The sequence below is a fragment of the Hyperoodon ampullatus genome, assembly GCF_949752795.1.
Source record: "Hyperoodon ampullatus genome assembly, chromosome: 4".
NCBI lineage: Eukaryota > Metazoa > Chordata > Mammalia > Artiodactyla > Ziphiidae > Hyperoodon > Hyperoodon ampullatus.
Genome location: NC_136917.1, coordinates 115,489,068 through 115,512,879, shown reverse-complemented (window position 1 = coordinate 115,512,879; position 23,812 = coordinate 115,489,068). Strand labels below are relative to the sequence as shown.

Here is a 23,812-nt window from a genome sequence, read left to right as displayed (position 1 = left end):
CCCATATCCCCTGCCTCTTGTGTCTCCCTCCCACCCTCCCTATCCCACCCCTCTAGGTGGTCACAAAGCAGTGAGCTGATCTCCCTGTGCTATGCGGCTGCTTCCCACTAGCTATCTGTTTTACATTTGGTAGTGTATATATGTCCATGCCACTCTCTCACTTCGTCCCAGCTTACCCTTCCCCCTGCCCATGTCCTCAAGTCCATTCTCTACATTCTTTTGACGATTAAACCAAAGGAATCCTGAGACCACAGTGGATCACAGACGTGGGTAACGATCTCAACTTAGTGTCTTTTATTTCATGTTCCTGAAATAAACTACTAGATAGTATTGTTGATAGAATTATAAAACACTATAGCAGATCTAGAGAGAAAATTAAGGGGCGGGAATAAGGAGCCCATTAGAGATTAAGTAAGACAAAAGCCCAAGTTAAAATGAGTGAATTTCCATCTTGGATTCTTGTGACCACCAGGGGGAGATGTCTGCATAGATCTTGACAAAAGCACTGTTGTCAAGATACTGGTTCTGGAACTGCTGAAATAGGTAATTCTCATGGGTCACGTACAGTTGTACAGGAAAAATTAAAAAGACTTGTAAGACTTTTTTTTTAAATGGTGTTTGACCACTTGTCTATGTAGAGAATGGCCCAAAAGTAGTAGAACAGTGGCTTTTCCTTGTTTTTAGTCATCTTGGAAAAACTGATGCTCTTACACTACTTAAATTTGACCACCTGTTCCTATAACGCCTCAGAGTTTATTTACAAGGTAATTTATTCCTACCTCCACTGTTTATATTAATGGCACCATCCTCTCCTCCAAGCTTAGAAACTCGAGTTAACTTGAGTTTCCCTCTGACCCTCTGTGAGGCACCCTTGTGCTGTGAATAGCCTGCTCACTCACTTTTCTCCCTGACAGTAGCCAGTATGTGTGCACAATACCTCTGCATAATGTTTCCCTTTCCTAGCAACCATCTCATTTAGACATTTTACCTTTGCTTTTGTAATAACCTCCAAATTGGTCTTACCCTGTCTTTTCTCTTCTCATTCATTCTTATGTAACTAGGCTTTTTTTTTTTTGCGGTACGCGGGCCTCTCACTGTTGTGGCCTCTCCCGTTGCGGAGCACAGGCTCCGGACGTGCAGGCTCAGCGGCCACGGCTCACGGGCCCAGCCGCTCCCCGGCATGTGGGATCCTCCCGGACCGGGGCACGAACCCGTGTCCCCTGCATCAGCAGGCGGACTCTCAACCACTGCGCCACCAGGGAAGCCCTATAACTAGGCTTTGCTGCTCTCTCAGTGCTGGAGATGGCAGAGTCGGTCACTCCCTTATGAAGCCTAATAGTCTAATGAGGCTTGTTGATAAAATAATTATCAAGACACATATGGAGCATCCCTGGCCACTTCCCTCTAAATGACAGTACCCCCCTCCCTCCAAATCACCCATTTTGATTATCAAAAATCCTCTCTTTTCCCATCCCAATTTACAAATAACCCATTAAGGAAATAGTCCCAAACCCCATTTGAGAACCAGTTTTATACCTGTGATTTTCAGCTGGGGCCACAGATACAGCTTCAGAGTGCAAGTATTCTGTATGAAACACTTTTAAAAATTGTGTTTGTTTAAATAGTCTTTTAAAAATTTCATTTAAGTACTTTCTGGGTCACCTGGGTGACCCAATACCTACATGAGATTCCAGGGCCCCCTTTGGTTCTTGTATTGAACATTCCAATGGCCCCAAGTGATTTTTCACAGCCTCAGCATTTCAATTTCCATGTCAGCTTTTAACCCAGTTCTTGGAAGCCCAAGTTGCCAGGTGTTCAGGTTTAAGGAACACTGGGCCTCTCCCTTATGTTTGTACAACTTCTTCATAGTACACAGGTGCTGGGCAGGGCCACCTGGATGAATTCTTACAAAGTCTCTACCAGTTTACCATGGCTTCTGCCCTTGGGGCTGTGTTTTCCCAGAAAGGTTCTTTTGTCCAGTTCTCACAAGAGTGACATAGGGTTGGCACTGGTTCTAGACATGCACTGTTCCCAGATTAATTGTTCTAAAATGTAGCTCTGTTTATAATGCTCCTCTGTGTGATTGTCCTCTGTTCTTATCTGAATTAACCCTCAACGTGGTGTTCTGCCCTTTGCTCCAGCTACACCCCTCCTTGTATTTTACACTTCAGCCAAGATGGATCTGAACACTCTGTTCATTCTGGCTTATCTGCTCCTACGCATGCTCCTCTCACCACCAGGAACATGGTGCCTATCACCATCTCCTCCTGGCACAGTACTGGAGCTTCCAAGCCCTTCCTGCCATAGAGGATGCTTCCGTGAACTATTTGCATGCTTCTCCCACCCCAGCTAATGTCATCTGTTCTGAGAACTAGCATGATGTGGTTAAAGGAACATAACCTTGGAGCCAAAAATATCTAAGTTTGACTCTTCCTAGCCGGGCCCCTTTCTGTTCATCTGTAAAGCACAAAACAAACACACACAACAAAAACACCTACTCTGCATCTGCCTATGGAACTATGTTGTGTTATTCATAAAATTTTTCCCTTTGGCTAGTATTTATTCATTTCTGAAGAAATGATGGGTGATGGTGGGTTTTGTTTTTTTTTCTGTGTTCATCCTTAAGCTTTTTCATTTTATTCCCATTGGGTCATCATTAAATGTCAGACGTGAAATGCCTGTAAGGATTTTGCACTTTCTTATAGAATGGTCCCCATCTATAAGGGATGCTAACGAGTGCAAGTTGCCATTTATCCATATTGTCACTGTGGTCAGTATTATTTAGTATATATTGCTACTAGTAAGTATAGAAGAGTATTTTCTTAGGTTTATAACTCTTGATACGATGAAAATCTCACACAGGACACTGAAACAATTTCAAGCCTGTGTTTGGTGATGCCTTGTTCAGGCACAGAGAATGAATCATCTCCCCCACTTCCCATTCTGAATGATGTTTTTCTCTCCCAAGCTACACTCAGTAGAAGACACCTTAGTGTCATCTTGGAGCAGGCAGAACTTTGAGAAAATCTGTCGCAATGAGAAAACAATTATAGACTCAATGTGATCTTACTTCTTGGAACCTCTACTGTTAGCAAATCCGTAGGTTCTATTCAGAAGTCATACTGCAGAGTGAATCAATATGTACATAGAGGATTGCTCTTTATTTCCCTGGTGTAAAGATGCACAAGCAAATTAAACTATTGAGTTTCTATACTTCGGGCTGGAATAGCTCGCTCATGTTAGCTTATGGTTGTAACATTGGTTCTGTAGTTTTTAAATGGGGAAATTGATGATTGAGAAATGAAAGTTTCTTAGTCATGTGTCAAGGTGGATCATCTTTTTTTCCTAAAATTTCTCAAGACAGGAAAAATAATCAGAGTGTTGACCAAACTCTATTTTCCAGAGGGCTGCACAGAGTGAGAAGGGTCAGGGATCAGAATGAGGGGAGAGAATGTAATGGCAGTGAGTGGACCCAGGAGAGAGGTGGAGAGGAGCTGCTGTGAAGCCTGAGGAATGGACAGGTGAAGGGGAAACTAGGATGTTCTGGGTCCACTGAGGCACCACCTCTTCAAGAAAACAGGCAGTGAAGATGTGTGTTATTCAGCAAGGTTTCTGGAACTGCATTTGCTTTTTATTTGATTTGTCACTGGAGGTATTAGGCCACAAGGTAACCCAGCTGTGTTAGGGTTACAGTTAAAAAAAAAAAAAAAAAAAAGGCCTCTCAAGGCTTGGATTTAGGGAATGAACGAGAAAAAAAAAAGGGACCGTTGATGGACAGATTAGGAACCGTGGTAATTCCGAATTTTATCCCATAATACTCATCTGGAGACTAAGCAGAACTAAGACATACAAAGGGAAGGAAAAATGGTTACTAAAAAAAGCAAGTAATTTCACAGAGTTAAGAACGTTGAGGTTTTTTTGCTTGAGTTAAGTGCAAGATTGGAATTTGAAGAACTTTCATTAAAAAGCATTGGTACCTAAAAGTAGTTTTAAGGAAAAAAGAACACCCTTAGTCTAAGTGAGCTTGGTGTATGTTGACAAAGCTGCACAAGACAATTTTACTTGCCTTTATCCTGTTGGTCTAACCTCATAACATCACATTGAGCCACATGTGTCAAACTTAAGATGCATGTCCAATTTAAGGTGCATAACATGAACAAAGAATGAATGTCTCTGATTAGTATCATGCTTGTTTTCTCTTCTACAGTTACGCAAATGCACTACTCTCCATTAAACTGGAGGCCTTATCCCAAGGGCAAGATAGCTTAAGCTGGAATGAAATTCAGAATTGTATTGATATGGTTAATATTGAAATTCAAGAAGAAAATGACCGTAAGTATGGAACAGTTTCCTTCTCTAGTTATAGTGGGAGAATAAGGTAGCTGGACAAAACGGTCCTCTACATCAGGGCTGCCCTAGAGCCCTATGAGAACACTCTGCCCTAACAAGTCTGTCTGTATTTATATGTAAATGTTATTTTTGTATTACTGTCCCAACATGTTATAAACATTACAAAGCAAACATAAGACATAAAAGGATAGAATAAAAGTACATAAATACAAGTCCTAATATCTTTCTATTTATTGGTACTTGAAAGATGACTGCTGTAAATAACTCAGCTTTTTAAGCACTCAACTTTATTTTGACCTTTCACGTACATGGGCGTTTTTCTGAAATATGACACATGTTCCTGCCCTAAGAAGAAATTGCAACACAGTCTGACTGTTGTTTTATGATCTCAAATCATGGTGATTTGCTGTGTTTCTAGAACTTAGGAGCTCTGAGCATGAAAGTGGACAATCCAAGAAGATGTGCGCTGAGACATGCTTTCTTGAATGTCAGCTTGCTTCCCTGTCCTGCCTCTTACTTATAAAAACAGAGTGACGAATGGGAAGCTCTGTAACTTAGGCAATGAGTATAATTGCTGCTTTGTGACCACACGACTTTCTGCTGCCTCTCTGCCTTTTCCTTCAGTGAGGCATTTGGGGGTCCCTGCCTCAGATGTCTGACACATCACCCACTTGGCTCTTTTCTGGCATGTTGGCTTGGGAGCTGGTAGTTCTTGGCAGATGTTAGTTACGAGGGAAGCACTGATTTAAGCAGATGTTCAACATCATCAGTGGGGGTGGCGTGGGGGACGACACTGGTGTGTGTGTCCGCTTACAAAGCTCAGGTCCCCAGCCTCCTGCCATCCTGCCTTCCTCCTTGATCCTCCCCAGCTCCACACTCTCAGTCTCCAGCGATGGTTTGGGTGCTTTGGCTAATGCCACTCAAGGGTTGGCAAAACACAAAATCATGTTCCATCTTTGTTTTCTAACTTTTCCCTTATTCTTTGTGACAGCATGCACAATCCAGGTTTGCTTTGGTGATTTATGTATGTCCTGCTTATACAGGTGAAGGTGTGTTAATTCTCAGTACTGAACAAGTGTAGTTTTACTCTCATTCTTGACATTGACAAAGGGGTACGAGGAAGGACCTGCCATTTTTTGTCCCAGATTATCAGGTAGAGCCTTTGCTTTTACCAGGAAAAGAAAAACAGTATCATGTGTATAACTCTGAAAGAAAGTAGTCTTTTTTAGGTGAATATTTTTAAGCAAAAATCTCTTTGGATTTGTATGGCATTTTTCTAGGTAACTGTACTACTAAGTTGTTCTCCATGGGACATTTCACACGGCCATTGTCACATTTATTTTAACCATCTCAGCATGAAGCATATATGCCATAACCATATATGCTTTTAGAGGCTAATTTTAGAGGCTAATATTTTAGCCTCTAAATAGTAATTTTAGAGGCTAATATTTCCTTTCTAGAATTTGGGGGACTTAATATAAAAGATTTAACTTCTCTCTGTTTTGGTTTGTTGTTTTGTCAAAATGGGGTATTTTTGTTGAAAGTTCTTGAATTACTGAGTTTGATATCATCTGTTTAGGTAATTGCTTTAACAGCTAAATTAAAATAAATATACCTTTGCGAGTAGGCCCAAATAGCACAATATAGAAATTAAATCATCTGAAAGAGCTGAGAACTTTTCATGGTCATCTTGAAAGTGCATTACTCTCCCCATCCCACCCCTGCCACACACTCCAGAATCTAATCCTATGTCTGAATTGTGGTGTGGATGAGGTATGTAGCTAATGGGAAATGATAAATGTAGAAGGTGAATTGAATGGAGAAGCTGCTAAATGCATTTCCTCAGATTTGGATGCTTTGCTGATTTCTTAGTGGAAAGTTTACTTTTCCCAGTTGAGCCTTAGAGGAGTATTATTTTAACCAGGTAACTTAGACAAGGAAGTTTTCTTCCTGTGAATTTTTGCTTTTTAAATTTGGTAGGTACCATTCTTTGTGAGTTACCTCATCTACTGTCTCAAATACAAGACCTCTAAGGGAATGCCCACTCTCTCCTTGGACTAGAATGTTATAGTATCACATGATGATTTAAATCAGTGGGCCATGAACTGAGGCTCAGCAATCTTTGCTCAAATGGGATTTTCTCTTTATTTTTAAACAGAGGAAGTGATGCAGATGGACCCAGGGGACTTATGGGAAGGTTTTTCAGCTCCTATGAAGTCATTTACTATGACATCAGCAGCTTGTGTTCTTAGAAACACACCAAAAGCTTAAGCAGGTGATTTCAATCAAGTCAGCAGGAATGCACTCATTCCCAGGTGATCAGCTGTTAGGAACACACATTCTCTTTCTTAGATGTAGTTCTGTAAAGATCATTTTGGGATGGGATGTTTAGAAGTATTTAGAACAGTTAACCCAAGGAGGTCAACTGACATAAGGGGTCAACTGTCATTTCCAGAGAATGATATAAGTATTCCATGCTCTCCAGTGTATAAATATTACGGGGTGAAATGATAATACCTTGTATGTGGGTAGTACTTAGACTTTCTCAAGTTCTTCCAATGTTTTGAGATAGCCTAACTTGCATGTTAGAGAAGTATTTTTGCTGCTTCTTCCACCATATTGGAGTATTATAGTCTGAAATAATTTCTAGACATTTTAGATTGTCCCTTTTCTCCTACAGATTTTTTCATTCTTAGCAATGGTCTTTATGGGGTCATTCATTCAGGAGATACTTAGCTAAATATTTTACTTTAATTTGAATGTCAAAATGAAGATACCTCTTAAAAATTAGAAGTATGTATTCTGTTTCATAGCATATCACATTTGTAGAGTGGCTTCTGATTGTTTTTGAAGAAAAATAACTGACAAAATGAGATAATGTTTGGCTTTAAGTATGTTTATTTTCTAAGCTTACTGCTCATTAATGTTTAGTTTCTTTATTAATTCTTGTCCATGAGCACTCACTTGGGAAGCGGAAGCCCTCTGTTAGTATGTGAACGTATGTGTGTGTGTATGTGTACACATGTGTACATATATCCATGAATAATGCACCCATACATACATACACTATAGTATTTTATGACTGGATGATAGTTTATTTGTTTATTTCTTTATTTTATTTTATTTATTTTTTTTTTTGCGTTACATGGGCCTCTCACTGTTGTGGCCTCTCCCGTTGCGGAGCACAGGCTCCGGACGCGCAGGCTCAATGGCCATGGCTCACAGGCCCAGCCGCTCCGCGGCATGTGGGATCTTCCCAGACCGGGGCATGAACCCGTGTCCCCTGCATCGGCAGGCGGACTCTCAACCACTGCGCCACCAGGGAAGCCCGATAGTTTATTTTTAAGAGTAAGGTAATATTGAGAAGTGACCTCCAAATAGATCCCTTGTACTAGACTTTGAAAAACTTTTCCAACTGAATGGCTTGGCTTCTATGCTTTTCATTCCTGGACCTTACGGTCTATGTCCTAAGATCCTGTATGTAATAGAGATAGTAGAAGGTTAAACTGGTGGATATGCTTATTCATCCTTCGGTATACATCCATGAATTAGGGTTCCAGATGTAATTTTACCAGCCCACATTAAAGAATTTGTGACATTAATTATCCACACTTGAACCTTAAAAATATCCCCAAACATGAATGACTTTGTTAATTTCTATGGAGCCGACCTACACTTGACAGCCACATGTGGCTATTTTAACTAATTAAAATTAAATACAATGTAAAATGAAGTTCTTCAGTCATACTAGCCACATTTTTTTAACATCTTTATTGGAGTATAATTGCTTTACAATAGTGTGTTAGTTTCTGCTTTATAACAAAGTGAATCAGCTATACATATACATATATCCCCATATCTCCTCCCTCTTGTGTCTCCCTCCCACCCTCCCTATCCCACCCCTCTAGGTGGTCACAAAGCACCGAGCTGATCCCCCTGTGCTCTGCAGCTGCTTCCCACTAGCTATCTATTTTACATTTGGTAGTGTATATATGTCCATGCCACTCTCTCACTTCATCCCAGCTTACCCTTCCCCCTCCCTGTGTCCTCAAGTCCATTCTCTGTCTGCGTTTTTATTCCTGTCCTGCCCCTAGGTTCTTCAGAACCATTTTTTTTTTTAGATTCCATATATATGTGTTAGCGTACGGTATTTGTTTTTCTCTTTCTGACTTCCTTCGCTCTGTGTGACAGACTCTAGGTCCATCCACCTCGCTACAAATAACTCAATTTCATTTCTTTTTATGGCTGAGTAATATTCCATTGTATATATGTGCCACATCTTCTTTATCCATTCACCTGTCAATGGACACTTAGGTTGCTTCCATGTCCTGGCTATTGTAAATAGTGCTGCAGTGAACATGGTGGTACATGACTCTTTTTGAATTATGGTTTTCTCACAGTATATGCCCAGTAGTGGGATTGCTAGGTCATATGGTAGTTCTATTTTTAGTTTTTTAAGGAACCTCCATACTGTTCTCCATAGTGGCTCATACTAGCCACATTTTAAATGCTCATTAGCTGCATGTGGCTACTGGCTACCATATTGGATGGCCCAGAACATTTTCATCATCACAGAACATTCCACTGGACAACACTGGACTATACTGACCTTGAAAGTCACCCTGCTAAAACTATAGGGAATTGTTTGGTTTTGAACTGTCTCTTTGGTGTTCTTTAAAGAGTGGTGAAGTAGAGTAAACCAAATAATAGTGTATATCCAAATCTCTTTGCACTTCCGTTTTCTTTTCTGTACATCTCTACATTAACTTCTTCCAGCTCTGCTATGCTATGGTTCCGTCATCCAGTACTTTGGCATTATTATGTAAGTGAGGGTTACACTAGAAATGAGCATCTCTGCTGCTACTTGTATGTCAGATTATCTCCCCTTTTTATAACAGCTTTATTGAGATATAATTCATATACCATAAAATTCACTTTTATTGTGTTTTTATGGTAGTTTTTTATGTATTTAAAACATTGTGCAACCATCTCTAGTATCTACATTCAGAACATCTTCATCGCCCCAAACAGGAACTTTATACCCGTTAGCAGTCACTCTCTTTCCCCCCTCGCCCCACCCCCTGGCAACCACTCACCTACTTTTTTTCTCTGGATTTTCCGATTCTGGATATTTCATATAAATAGAGTCATGTAATATGGGGCCTTTTGTGTCTGGCTTCTTTCTCTTAGCGTAACGTTTTCAAGGTTCATCCATGTTGTATCATGTATCATTATACTTCATATTCCTTTCTAGGTCAAGTAATATTCCATTCTAGGGATATACATTTTGTTTATCCAGTCATCAGTTGATGGATATTTGGGTAGTTTCTACTTTTTAGCTATTATAAATATTGCTTCTATAAAGATTCAAGTATAAGCTTTTGTGTGACTATATGGTTTCAGTTCTCTTGAGTATATACCTAGGAGTGGAACTGCTGGATCACATGGCAGTGTATGTTTAATATGTTAAAGAACTGCCTATTTACCAAGGTGACTACCATTTTCCATTCCCACCAACAACGTATGAGAGTTCCAATTTCACCCCATCTTCACAACACTTGTTATTGTCTTTTTTAATATAGCCATCCTAGTGGTTATGAAGTGGTATTTCGTTGAGATTTGGATTTGCATTTTCCTAATAACTAGTGATACTGAGCACCTTTTCATGTGCTTATTAGCCATTTGTATATCTTCTTTAAAGAAATACCTGATCAAGTCCTTTACCTATTTTAAATTTTTTTTCTCTTTCTGTTGAGTTGTTAAGAGTTCCTTATATAGTTATTATGCTTGTATGTCAGGTATATAAGGTTTTTTTAATCAGATACAGGACTTGGAAGTATTTCCTCCCATTCTATAGATCGTCTTCACTTTTTTTGAGGGTGTCCTTGGAAACATAAAAGGTTTAATTTTTATTTATTTTATTTATTTTTGGCTGCATTGGGTCTTTGTTGCTGCATGAGGGCTTTTCTCTAGTTGCAGCGAGCAGGGGCTACTCTTCGTTGTGGTGCCCAGGCTTATGGCTGTGGCTTCTCTTGTTGCGGAGCATGTGCTCTAGGCGCACGGGCTTCAGTAGTTGTGTCACGCGGGCTCAGTAGTTGTAGCTCGCGGGCTCTAGAGCACAGGCTCAGTAGTTGTGGTGCACAGGCTTAGTTGCTTCGTGGCATGTGGGATCTTCCTGGACCAGGGCTCGAACCCATGTTCCCTGCCCTGTCAGACGGATTCTTAACCACTGCACCACCAGAGAAGCCCAAAAGGTTTAATTTTTTTTTTGAAGTGTAGTTGATTTACTGTATACGTTACAGATGTTTAATACAGTGATTCACAATTTTTAAAGGTTATATTCTGTTTTTAGTTACTTTATGAGATTGGCTATATTGCCTATGTTGTACAATATATCCTTATAGCTTATTTTATACATAATAGTTTGTACCTCTTAAAGGTTTAATTTTTACAACATCCCATGTATTCGTTTCTTTTTTTTAATCTATGTTTTTAGTGGTCACAGGTAAAAAGTATTGCCTAACACAAGACCACAAAGGTTTACTCTTAAATTTCTTCTAAAAGATTAAAAAGTTATATTTTAAGCTTTTATGTGTAGGTTTATGATCCATATTGAGTTACTTTTTATGTATGATGTGATGTAGGGAGTCCAACTTTATTCTTATGCAGTGGACATTCAGTTGTCTGTGCCATTTGTTATAAAGACTGTTATTTACCTGTTGCATTGTCTTGGCACCCTTGGTTAAAAATCAATTGACTATATGTGTAAAGGTTTATTTCTGAACTCTAAATTCTATTCCATTAATCTTTAAGTCTGTCTTTATGTCAGTACCATGCAGTATTAACTGTAACTTTGTAGTAAATTTGAAACTGGGAAGAGTCCTCCAACTCTTTTTTTTTTTTTCCAACATTGCATTGGTTATTTCTTGATCCCTTGCATTTCCATGTGAATTTTAGAATCAGCTGGTCAATTTCTGTTTAAAAAAAAAAAGGCAGCTGGAATTTTGATAGGGGTTACACTGACTCTGTAGATCAATTTGAGGAGTACTGCCATCTCATTAATACTAAGTCTTTTGATCCATGAACATGGGATGATTTTTCCCTTTATTTAGGTCTTTTTTTCCAATGGTGTTTCATAATTTTCAGTGTCTGTGTCTCATCCTTGTTTTATTAAATTTATTCCTAAGTGTTTATTCTTTTTGTAATTTTAATGTATTTGTAATTGGAGTCTATTACAGAATTTTTCCTTAACTTCATTTTCAGATTGCACATTGCAAGTATAGAAAGATACAATTCACTTCTGTACATTGACCTACTATGTAAGCCTTAGCTGTACTTGTTTATTAGCTCTTGCAGTTTTTGTGTGTGTTTGTGTGTGTGTGTGGTTTCTTCAGCCCCCGTTTCTAACTCAATCTTTGCTATAGGTGATTTGAGAAAACTTATAATGTACTATGACTTAAAAGGAAACTTTTTTCCTTCATTTTCTAGGAGTTGTAGCTGTAGGGTACATCAATGAAGCCATTGATGAAAGGGATCCTTTGAAAACCTTAGATAGTCTGCTGTTACCCACTGCTAGGATTAAAGATGTGGACCCAGACTCTGCCCAGCACTACCAGGATGTTTTATACCAGGCTAAAACACAGAAATTCGTGGTAAGTCTTAGTAGGTGTGTTTCTTTTAAATTTACAGACCAGGTTGGGGACAGAGGGGCAAGAGGGAGGATTTTTTTTACCCATTTTTCCTAAAGCTCATAATTTGCTTATCTATGTATGGATCAGATTACAAGTTAATAGGGCTGTTATTTTCCTGGTGTCAAACATGAGGGGGAAACTAGCTCCAGAGCTGCTGACTGCTTCTACTCTTTCACTAAAAATGCACTTGTGGATGAGTTCTTGTTCGCAGTCCAAGTTATTGGATATTTACTGAGCACACACTGTATTCATGGTGCAGTATATGGCATCTGGTAGGGGAAAGGGGGATCTGAGGAACACATGATACCATTTTGAATATTCTGTCCTTATCCTCAAGATGCTTAGAAAGTTACTAAGACAGCGGGCATTCTCATATAGAATAGTTAAATAGCAGTAGAGGTGGGTATGTGGCCAAATGTCAAAACGAGGAATGCCCAGAGTGATTCAGAGATGGTTGGGATTTCTGTGAACTGGAGCCCTAAGGTAGGTTGGTGTGGAGATAGAACAGGAGCTGCTCCTGAAGGGTAAGGAAGAGTTGGTTTGGTGAATGGGAAGCAGGATGATGCAGGCAGGTAATGGCAGGGCTAGATGGGTACCAGCTTGGTTTGTTCTAGGCACAGGAGGAAACTGACCTGGCCAGGTCCCACTGAAGAGCAGAGGGCTTTATCTGGCGGCAGAGCTTGTCCTGTTGTTGTGAGACATCCCACAGATACTAGCCACTATTGGAAGAACTGAGTGGAGAGGAAGACCTGTCACCTGATGCTACCTGGGACGTAACCACTTGTGGCTTGAATGCCAGGCCAGTGACTGGGAGAATGAGACTCAAACCTGACCTCATGTCTCCAAACCCCTGGGGAGGAGAGTGGACCCTGTCAGCAAGGAGGACTGGGCCGCCCCCTGCTGTTTCCACTGATGTAGCTGTGGCTGTAGCACGTGACACAGCATTGAAAGCTAAAGGTATTAGCTTTGGATACAGGCACCATTCAAACCTCGGCTTTGCCACAAATTAGGTAGAGATTTTAGTCAAGTCACCAAAAGTCTCTGTGCTTCAGTTTTCGCATGTGTAAAATGAGAATAATAGTACCTACCTTATAGGATTACGGTGAGGCTTAAATGATTATATAATAAATGAGTAATATATATTTATATTTTTACATATTAACATATAATTACATTGATTATAGTGTGTGTATGTGTAAGTGTAGAGCATTTGACATGGAGCATGTCACCCCCAAAAAGTGCTGAAATAATGTAGCTAGTATTTTTTGTGGGCACTTCTGGCTGCCACACATGTCAGTGGGTGGTGAGTGATGTCTTTGTCACAAGGTCTTTACTCGACACAGGTTTACTTTACTCTGTTCACTAGTTGAGATCTTCTGGGTGCAGGATAGAGACAGACCTGGGTTTCTCTCTGCCAACAGCCACATGGGTGTTTGTCGTTAAGGTGAAACTAACTCCACAAACCTTTTATAGGCAAGCAGTGGAGGTCCCCTCCTGAGCATCCCAATCTAAGGGCTCTAGGTCAAGATGGAATTCCACAGCACCTCTCCAGGGCACTCAGAAGCCTTGCTGGTGTCCATGCTGTGCCTCCTCTCTATTGGGCATCCTTCCTAAGTGTGAAAGAAGTTTTTTAATAGTGTAATTAGAACAGGGAATATGAGCGTAGGGATCTGAGTTAGAGCTCAGGCATTAAACCACTTTGGGCCTATAAAATTAGCATGAACTACATTGACAATAATTAAGGGATTAAAAACATTGCAGTAAGCAGTGAGTCTGGTTTGGTTAAGTTGCTGATTTTAAACACACTTCTCTTTCTCTACCCATTCATTTTGAAACTTTGTTTTCTCAGCCCATTCTCTTTCCCTGGAAAAAAAATCTGATTCTGTTATTTGGTGGGGTCTCTGTTTGCTTTTTAACCTCTGCTGTTGTGATACCTGGAAATTTTCAGTTGTTTTTATGGGGCTGTTTCTGTGCTTTGCTTTCCAAAGGTCTAGCCTTGGAAAATAATAGAAGAAAATTACATTATTGGTATTGTCAATATAGAGTAAAGCTTGTGCCAAAGTATACAGCCATTAAAAGTCACAATGGATAACATCTTAATAGAATGCTCAGTTTTATCAAAGATTGAGGACAGTGGTGTAAGTTGGTGAGAATTCTTGGTCCTCGTTAACAGTATTTCAAGTATAACCTTGTGTAGGCACCAAATTCCTTCCATCTCTTGAGGGGAAAGGCTGAGTAGTGGGCATGTTGGCATACACTTAACAGAGAACACACTTTCTGGGTGTATTCACTAGAGGCAGTGAATTGTCAGCTATTTTCAGTTTTTTTATTTTTTCATTTTTTTAACATCTTTTTTGGGGTATAATTGCTTTACAATAGTGTGTTAGTTTCTGTTGTATAACAAAGTGAATCAGCCATACATATACATACATCCCCATATCTCCTCCCTCTTGCGTCTCCCTCCCACCCTCCCTATCCTACCCCTCTAGGTGGTTACAAAGCACCGAGCTGATCTCACTGTGCTATGTGGCTGCTTCCCACTAGCTATTTATTTTACACTTGGTAGTGTATATATGTCCGTGCCACTCTCCCACTTCGTCCCAGTTTACCTTTCCCCATCCCCGTGTTCTCAAGTCCATTCTCTACATATGAACTATTTTTAAATTGAAGGCTTTGCTTTAGAATTTTGGAAGGTATATGAATTATACACCCCCAAGGTTCTCTTTTCCTGCATGCATATTTACTGCATAAAAACTAAGTGTGCTTTTAACAAGTGAATAGTGTTGTATTTTTTCTTTAGGTAAAACTGTCTTACAGTTTATGACTTTGTTTGCAGAAACCAGTTTCTTCCATTGAAGTTTTGGGCATCTTGAAACTTACTTGAATAGTTTTTCTTGCTTTGCTTTAGTGTTTATTTTTACTCTTCACATAACCACACAGATACTGTAAATGGCCTTCATGTGCATTTTTGCATTTTTTTAATCTGAGTCCAATGAAATAGGAAACTCTGCACACTCAAAAATAGTCATTTAAAATGTTTTTTTATTGTTCTGATGGGCACTACAAAGTATATGGTCAATGCACATTCCTACAGACTTGAAAATTCATCTCACAATCCTTCATGCCCTTAACCACTGATATTCCACCTTCTGTCTAATCTCTAAACTAAGGGAAATATAGTCATTTCCCTACAGGAATGTACTGGGCATTTATAACAAAATATCATTTCCCCATTAAAAACTAGGTATAAGGACAAAAGTAATGGAGTCATTATTTTAAATTTATAAATGACCTCATGAATATATCCTTAGCTTTCTCTCTTTTTTTTTTTAAATATAGCCAACCAAAAATAATGTGCCATGTCATACAGAATACCTTGTCTTCTCAGTATGAATTTAATTGGCTTTCATGCTGTTTAGATGCTTTGGGATTTTATTCTTTCATTCATTCAGCCACATGATGTGCAAAGCATGGAGCCTGGCTCCACAGACCCTGGGAAGACTTGGGCCTGGCATTGCTACAAGAAGCTTAAGGAAGAGGACAAGCCCCTTCTCTACTACACATGGTGCTTAATAAGTGCTTATGGAATTAATATTTGTATATAAATGAGCCCTATATAAATGCCATAATAAACATACAAAAAAATGCTTTGAAGGTTCAGGTGAGAAAAATGAACTCTGGCTAGAGAGTCAGGGAAGAATGGTCCTTTGAGGACTTTGAGGGATGGAAAGAATTAAGGCAAACATATTAGAAATAGCTTTCCGGTTAGTGGCAGGGGCCAAATAAGGAGAAGTCTAGATCACAGCAAAGCAAGAAGCTCGGCAGGTGCCTATATCACATGCCAGGTTTTTGGGGAAATAAAGTTAGTGTTAGCCTGAATGCCAAGCTAAAGATTTATAATTCCAAAGCAGTGAACGGTCAATGGAAGTTTCTGAACTGGGGGTTTTGAGTGATGTATTCAAACTGGTATTTGAGGAAGATTAATCTGGCAGTGGCCTGAGAAGTGGAGGATAGGCTGGCAGTGATGAATGGTTAGAAAGCAAAGGTGGGGCTAGGATAACGGACCCTACTGAGAGACATTACACACATAGAATCAGCTGATGAGGCAGCCACCAGCATGAGAGCTGAAGGAGGCAGAAGAATTACAAATGACCCCAGACACTAAAACTGAGATCTTAGCTCCCCCCGTGCTGCACCCTCGCCCCCTGTTCCATCCTTCTCCTCCAGATCATCTAGAATAGAAACCTCTTAGAAGTAGGGAAGATGGAGATTTAAAGAACTTGAAGTACCAGTCAGGCAGGTAGAGAGATCTTTTCTCCTGAATTTTCATTCTTAAAATACTGATAGGGTTTTTTTAAAGTTACTGTTTATATAATGTTTTATTTTGAAACACCATTTCTTAGGGACTCACAAATGGAGCTAGAGAATAGAGGTCCTTGCAATATACATATGTTATCCCAAGAGTGTATGTTTTCACACATAACTTTCCTTCTTCTCTAAGATGATTTCACCATTGTAAGGTAAGCCGTGGAGTGACTCCTGACTTTTGACATGAGAAAATAAAGGAATGGATCTAGGCAACTATTCAAGCTACCAAGGCACAAAGCTATGAGATAGGTGAAGTATAAGCCATCGGCATTGTTGTAGTAGTAGTTTGCGTGGTGAATAATGAGTAAGATGTTGCTTGGAGCAAAGCAAATGGTAAACACCCCAAGAATGAGGAGACTCGCCTTAACATACCACAACCACCTACGATCTTTTGCATTAAGCGTCCAAATGATGGCTGTGTAGCAGTAGATAATGACCAAAAATGGAATTAAGAATCCAAAGAATGCCAAGGAGATGAAGTAGTAGAGTTGGAAGGGAGATGAGGACTCGCACGTGTTGTGGACATCATGGCAGGTGGTGATGTCCTGCTGGACAAGATAGTACTCCTGCTTCAGAATGAAAAATGGCAGCATATATAAGAAGACCGTTGTCCATACCAATCCACACGTTAGCAAGGCATAGGTGCGCTTGGGCAGCCCCCGGTAAGTGAAAGGATGGACAATGGCCAGGTAGCGGTTGATACTGATGCAGGTGAGGAGCAGAATGGAACAGTACATGTTGCCATAGAAGACGACTGTGGTGGCCCGGCACATGACCTCTCCAAATACCCAGTTGTTCCCATTGAGATGGTATGCTATTCTAAAGGGCAGTGTAACACAAAGAAGAAAGTCTGCAATGGCCAGGTTGGCGTAGAAGACGTTCATACGGGTGGATCTGGTCCTGAAGAAGAGCATCCACAGGGTCACCACGTTGGCTGGCACACCACCTACAAACACCAGGATGTAGATGGCAGGTATCAGTCTGGTACTTAAAGAGCTGCTCAGGTACCTCATGGTAGCATTATTCACGTGGAGATTTGGAACACTTTCTTCAGGGCACTTAATTTTTACAGTTGTGGTGGTTCCTGTCCAGCCTTCTATGGCAGAAAGGGGGAACTCTTCAAAAGAATTCGGGGGAGCTCCACGGAAGGTCTTAATAGGTAAGGTTGGCTTTGCCAAGTTGTCTGCATCACATTCCATGCCTGTAATTGAAAAGAAGTATTAACATATGATTTGTTGCTGAGTCATATCTATGGTTCAGGAAACAATAAAACTAGATGTCTTATGCTACATAATTTCTGTAATGATAGAATTTAGGGTCATTTTTATTTTAAAAAATCATTATAGATCAGGTAATCAACAGGAATGCATTTAATGTATATCATATGCCCCAGCAGCATGCTAACCCATGCAGGAACCCAAACTAGATGACAACTCCTTGTATGTAAGGAGTTTGTAATATTGATACTATAAGAGGAAACAAAAATAGCACATCAGACCATTATAGGCTAACGTCATATTGATTATAAACTGTATAGACTGTATAGATTATAAACTTTTCAGGCGAGAGTTAATAGATTTAGATGTTTGAGCAAAATGTCAAGGAAAAGATGAACATGAGCAAAGATGAGCAAGGTTCATAAAGAGGTGGAATTTAATAGAAGAATAAAATTCTTGTGGGTGATGAATGGGCAAAGACATTGTGTAGGCTGACATGGGGTCTGGAAGTATCAGATGAGTTGATTCAACAAATGTTTATTGCATATTTATATGCCAGTGATACCCAGTTTTAAATCAATGCCATCCCTGTCTTCAATTCTCAGACTAATGGAGAAGATGCACAAAAACACATTCTTATGCAAGTAACGTGCATCTGACAGATGAAGTTGAAAGAGTAGGTTACAGCCAAATCTCTGAAGGGCCCGTAAACTGTACTAAGAAATCATGTGCCCATTCACAGATGCTGGAGTTGTACACAGACAAAATGATGAACAGAGGAATGGCCATTGAGGTAGGCAGCATGATGGCTCCCCAAAGTTTCCATCTGCTAATTCCTAGAACCTGTAAATATGTTACCTTCTATGGCAAAAGGGCCTTTTGCAGATGTGCTTCAGGGTCTTGAGATGGAATGAGTATCCTGGATTGGTCAGTGGGCCAAATGTAATCATAAGACTCCTTATAAGAGGAGGAGGAAAAGGGTCAAAGTTGGAGATACTGGAAAATGCTATGCTGCCGGCTTTGAAGGTCGAAGAAGGAGCCACGAGCCAAAGAATGCACATGCTTCTAGAGGCTGACCAGAGCAAGAAAACAGATTCTCCCCTGGAAACTCATTGCTGACACCTCGATTTTAGGACCTGTGACCTTCAGAAATACAAAAAAATCTGTGTTTTAAGCCACTAAGGTAGTGGCAATTTGTTACAGCAGCAATAGGAAACTAATATAATCATGATTTGATTTGTGTTTAAGATGACTTTGATGACAGCGTAGAGAATAGACTAAAAAGGTAAGAAATTAGAGGCAAGGGGGTCTGATTTGGAGGCTACTGTAGTCATTTTAGACTCAAGTTGGTGGGTTACAGAGCTAGAGCAATGGCATTGGAGAGGTAAAGATGAACACGTGAGACTCTAACAGAGGCTCAGAGGGACTTGGCTCTGACTGGCTCTGGAAACGGTGCAGGAGAAGCAGGAAGGAAAAGTGACTGGGAGGTTTGTACTCTGGATGTCTCGGAGGAGAGGCGGATGGAGCATGGGACGGGGCAGGGGCACTGAGGGTGCAACACAGGGAGAAGCTAAGATCATAGTTTTGAGTATTCCTGAGTTTGAATTGCTGGTGCAATATTAGAATGTAAAATGTCCCATGACAGGTTAGAAGACTTAAATGTGGAGTCCAAAATCTCAGGAGCCCAAATGAGAGTTATGGGTTTTTTAGTCTGCGTGGAGACCATACTTTGATTTAGTGCTTGAATGCCCTAGGGAGAGATGTGAAAAGAAAGAACCCAAAGGCAGACTTGAGGGGAAATGCCAGATTTTAAGGGGAAAGGAGACAAAGGAAGAAAAATCAGAAGGGGAAATTGATAAAATGATTCCAGAAGTTGGAAATGAGAAAAGAGAAAAAGAGGATAGAAACAAATTACATACTATAAATATTTGGCTCTTACTGGCATGTTGATACTAATAATCGTAATTCATGAAAGAGCAATTTCAAAGACAAAATAAACCTTAACACTCAAACCTGCTTTTCACCGGGTAATTTTCCGTAAGTTAATCCTTGACATGTAGAGAAAGTAGATTCTCTCACATTTCTAATGTTACCTTAAGATGAGCTTTTATGCTGAATATAAACCTACTACTTACATCGATTTAAAATGCCATTGCTCTGCCAGTTACCTCTTTTCACGCGAGCTCTGAATTCCTACATGTTGAATCCTTGAGGTTAGTATTTAGTAACCTGGCTGTCGTTCAAAGCCAGTTTTCTCTTCCTGCTTTAATCTCTACCAGTTCACCCCGGGGTGAAATTGAAGCCTCCCTCAGAACCTGGAGATTGCACAAACTGAATCTGGGATGTAACGCAGAGGGAGAGTGTTGCTGAACAAGCAAGGATGAGGAGGTGTTCAGGTGTCCTTAAGGGAAGAAAGATTAGAGAAAAGGAAAGAAAACGGGGAAGTGGCATTCTTCTGTGCCAGTGTGTAGTTGTGGACTTAGAAGGCATGTTGTGTGACACTTGAGCACAGCCACTCAAATCCTGCTGCTCACTTTGGTATTTTGGAAAATTCTTGCATCTGACATCACCCAAAGAGAAGCACCTTTCCAGACAGGCACAGAGCTGAAAAATGTGGGCTGAAAAACATGCTATACGAGTTATGTCCCTTCAAGATCTGAGAAGAGAGCTGTTGAAACCATAGTGTTTGTCACTTTTCAGAAAATTCCAGTGTTTGAGCAAGACATCATACCTGAAAACATGCTAAACAGTGACTCTGTGAACAAGCCTTGATTCCATTTCCATGAGAATTCTGGCTCTTTTATTCCTTAGGGCCTAGTTTTCCTTAAGAAATAGTACTTGTTAAATTACATATATATTTTGTAATTTATTTGAGTTTTTTATACAGGTTTATATGGCATGATGTTTCTGAAATGTTTTTCAACCTGAGAAAAGGCCTTGGAGAGGGACTGATGCCCAAAGGGAACAGACTTCAGCCACTAAATAACGGGGTTTTCCTTCACATTTCTCCCCAACCCCTACTGACGAAAGCAAATTCACTGCCTTTCACTTTGTCACCTTTTCTTAAAAATAATTTTTTTAACTGAAGTATAGTTAATTTACAGTGTTGTGTTAGTTTCAAGTGTACAGCAAAGTGATTGTTTTATATACATAAAATATATATTTTATATATATCCTCTTTCAGATTCTTGTCCATTATAGGTTGTTATAAGATACTGAGTATAGTTCCCCATGCTCTACAGTAGGTCCTTGTTGTTTACCTATATTATATATAGGAGTGTGTATATGTTAATCCCAAACTCCAAATTTATCTCCCCCACTCCCCCGCTATCCCATTACTTTGTCACCTTTTAAATTCCCCCCTTTTCACGTCCACCAAACCCCACCAGCACCTTGAAGGAACCACCTCCCCAAACCTCTTTTCGTTTGCTCTTCAGCTTCATTTTGGTTCATCCACTCACAGAAAGAGCACCCACTCATCTGTAAATCTCAAACGAGCTACTGCTCTCTGCTGGTTCTCTCAGCGCTGTCCTTCAGCCATCTCAGTGATTCCAACTGTCAGTGTAAGCAGCATTCCTTTATAGAGCCTTGGTTTTTTAAAATTTTTATCCCACCCTCCCCCGCCATTGTCATTTCTTCCTTTCAGCTTTCCTGTTCCTAAAACGTTGGCTGGGGTAGGACCCCAACAGTAAGGGGGTTGTGGATACCCCTATCCCAAATTGATTACTTTTAGAGCAAGCAGGAGGTTACAGGCTAACATTGTATTGAGTGAAACAGGAAACACATATTTCTTTTGGGAAACACAAATTCATTAGCATAACTGATTACTGAAAGCAGACTGCTCCATCTATCAGGGAGTATTCTTGTTTCCCACATTTGTGGCTCACCAGGAGGTATAAACATAGGATTTTTTAAATCTCTTTAAAAAATGTTATCTTTGCCAAATCAGAGGAAATTCTTAGAAAATCAAAAACTTTTAAAGAAAACTGGTTCTTGACTTCATTGTAGAGATCTAACATCTTGACTATGCCACAAAATTTTAAATATCAGCCGAGAACACTTAGTCTTTGACAAGTTTGGAATAGTGAACAGACTACATCTCTTCAAGTCCATAATTCCACCTTTTAATAACTAAGATTTGGGGGTGCAATTTGAGTGAAATGTAAAAGAGATTAGATTCAGTTGACTCTTGGGACACAAACCAGCATTCCCACTCTACCCCATAAGAAAAGAGCTTACCACTTTGACAGGAAGCAGGTGACAGAAGCAGTGCTCCAATAGCTACAAAGATGACAGCTTTCATCTTGATCATCTGAGCCCCGTTTCTCAAATGTTTAATTAGGGAGTATGGTTTCACTTCGGTTCCATGTGTTGGCACCAGTTGGAAACCTGGTTCTCTCTGTAGAAGCGTGTTCTCTTGTGCTCTGCAGACAGGAAGCCTGCCAGGGTCCTCTGCAGGGAAAGGGTGTGACAGCACTCATGTTTCAGTGTGCATGACTCAGCCTGAGCCTCTGAGCACGTTACGTTATCCCCGGAGAAAGTCACTGAATTCCTCCCTCTCCCTCCTAGTCCATTCTGGAGAGAAGCTGTAATTCCCACCCAGTGAATTTATATGCATTGAATGAATGCCCTTAAGAACAGTCCTTGACAGAAGTAAGCTGGAAACAGATGCTGAGCAGCAGTTAGATTTGAATCTGTCCCATATCTCATTTTTACCCAGTTTAAAAATGAAGTTCTAGAGTGTCATTTCTACTTAGTGATTGAGCTGTCAGAAATTATCCTTTCCTTTATCCTTCCAGCTATTTTAAATCTTAATTCTTAAACTCATTACATAATGGTAAGCTAAATGAATCATGGAAAGCAAACTTTTTTTAGGAAGTTAACATTGTTTTAAGCTCTTGATTACTTTGAAAATTCTCCTTCAGTGTCACATTAGTCTGAATTTGTCATCAATGCTTGGCCAAAACTTGGTTTCATTGTGTTTTGTTTTGCCACAGCTAAACATATTCTAAGCCATTCAATAATTCTATAGGGTCAGATAACTAGGGACCCCCGTCCAAAAATACTGTTTGATTAAACTAAAATCGTAGTACAACATTAAAACATAGAGGACTCCCTTTATCCCATGGGTATTGGTGAGCAGCTTTACAGTAAGCTTTTTTTTTTTACTGTGGTAAAATGTACATAACATAAAATTTATCATCGTAACACTTATGAAGTGTTCAACTTAGTAATGTTAAACACATTCACATAGTTGTTTAACATATAAGCTTTTATGTGTAGTTATGTTCTGCAGGATATAATTTAATATGTAGCAAAAAAAACTGCATTATAACAAATTTTCCTATAATTAACAAAACTTAAATGCTAAGCCAGACAACCCAATAGCCCGTTGACTATAAAAATGCAGCAAGAATCAGAAAATGCAAATTTCACAAGACTTAAGGTTAAGGAATAAGGTGGGAGAAAATGGATCTGTGTAAACTTTTCACATCTTGGTTGAATGTTATCACACCAAGAATTTTACAATCAAAACTCAGTGTTTAATACTTCAACCAAATAATATATGGTAGCACAAACTGAGATAGAATGCTATTTTATTGCAGAAATAATAACGAAAAACCACAAAATATTGAAGAGAAGTTACTTTTTTATTTAAAATTTTCTAGGAATCATCTAAATTCAGGAATTTATTACTTGATTTTCAGATGGCCTACTTTCTGTTGACTTAAACAGTCTGTAACCCATATGTTGAACCTGGATGTTTAGCTGGAGATAGAGTCACGGCCATCCTGTAAATATCCTATTTCCAGTCTTCTAGTGAGCAGTTGAAAGGGAGACCTTACACTTGTAGGATTCAGTTTTTACTCTTGGTTTTACATTTAATTCTAGCAACCTTTACGTCTGTGGGTCATGATTTAAACTGTTGACTTAAATTCTTTTGATTTGCCAAGTCTCTCTTGGGTTTAGCTTACAAAACTGATACTTTCAGCTTTGAAGTGGGATTGTAACTTCCTTCGCATCTGGGTAAAATTTTGTACGGTACATCTTCAACACTGATAAGTTATGAAGGAATTTGGTAAATACCCTTCAAAAAAAACCTGAGAAAAACAGAAATGAACTTGTGTGGAGCTTAGTTTTTAGGCTATACCTTGGGGAGTGGTTGGGTTCTCTTTGGCTCAGAAG

General features: G+C 39.6%; 2 protein-coding genes across 2 annotated transcripts in view; one reads left to right on the top strand and one right to left on the bottom strand.

Moving 5' to 3' along the window:
- The window catches only part of IQGAP2 (IQ motif containing GTPase activating protein 2), a gene marked incomplete at its 3' end in the record, with an annotated part of 289,379 nt that overhangs the window by 191,174 nt on the left and 74,393 nt on the right, over positions 1 to 23,812 (top strand). Inside the window, exons 12-13 of the mRNA XM_079703550.1 lie at positions 4,208 to 4,332; positions 11,839 to 12,002. Coding sequence (XP_079559676.1) covers positions 4,208 to 4,332; positions 11,839 to 12,002 — 289 coding nt within the window. The remainder of the gene's footprint in view (positions 1 to 4,207; positions 4,333 to 11,838; positions 12,003 to 23,812) is intronic.
- On the bottom strand, positions 16,538 to 21,938 carry F2RL2 (coagulation factor II thrombin receptor like 2; the record flags this gene model as incomplete). Its single annotated transcript, XM_079703551.1, has 2 exons — positions 16,538 to 17,610; positions 21,866 to 21,938. 2 exons carry the CDS (start codon positions 21,936 to 21,938, stop codon positions 16,538 to 16,540), a joined length of 1,146 nt encoding a protein of 381 aa, XP_079559677.1.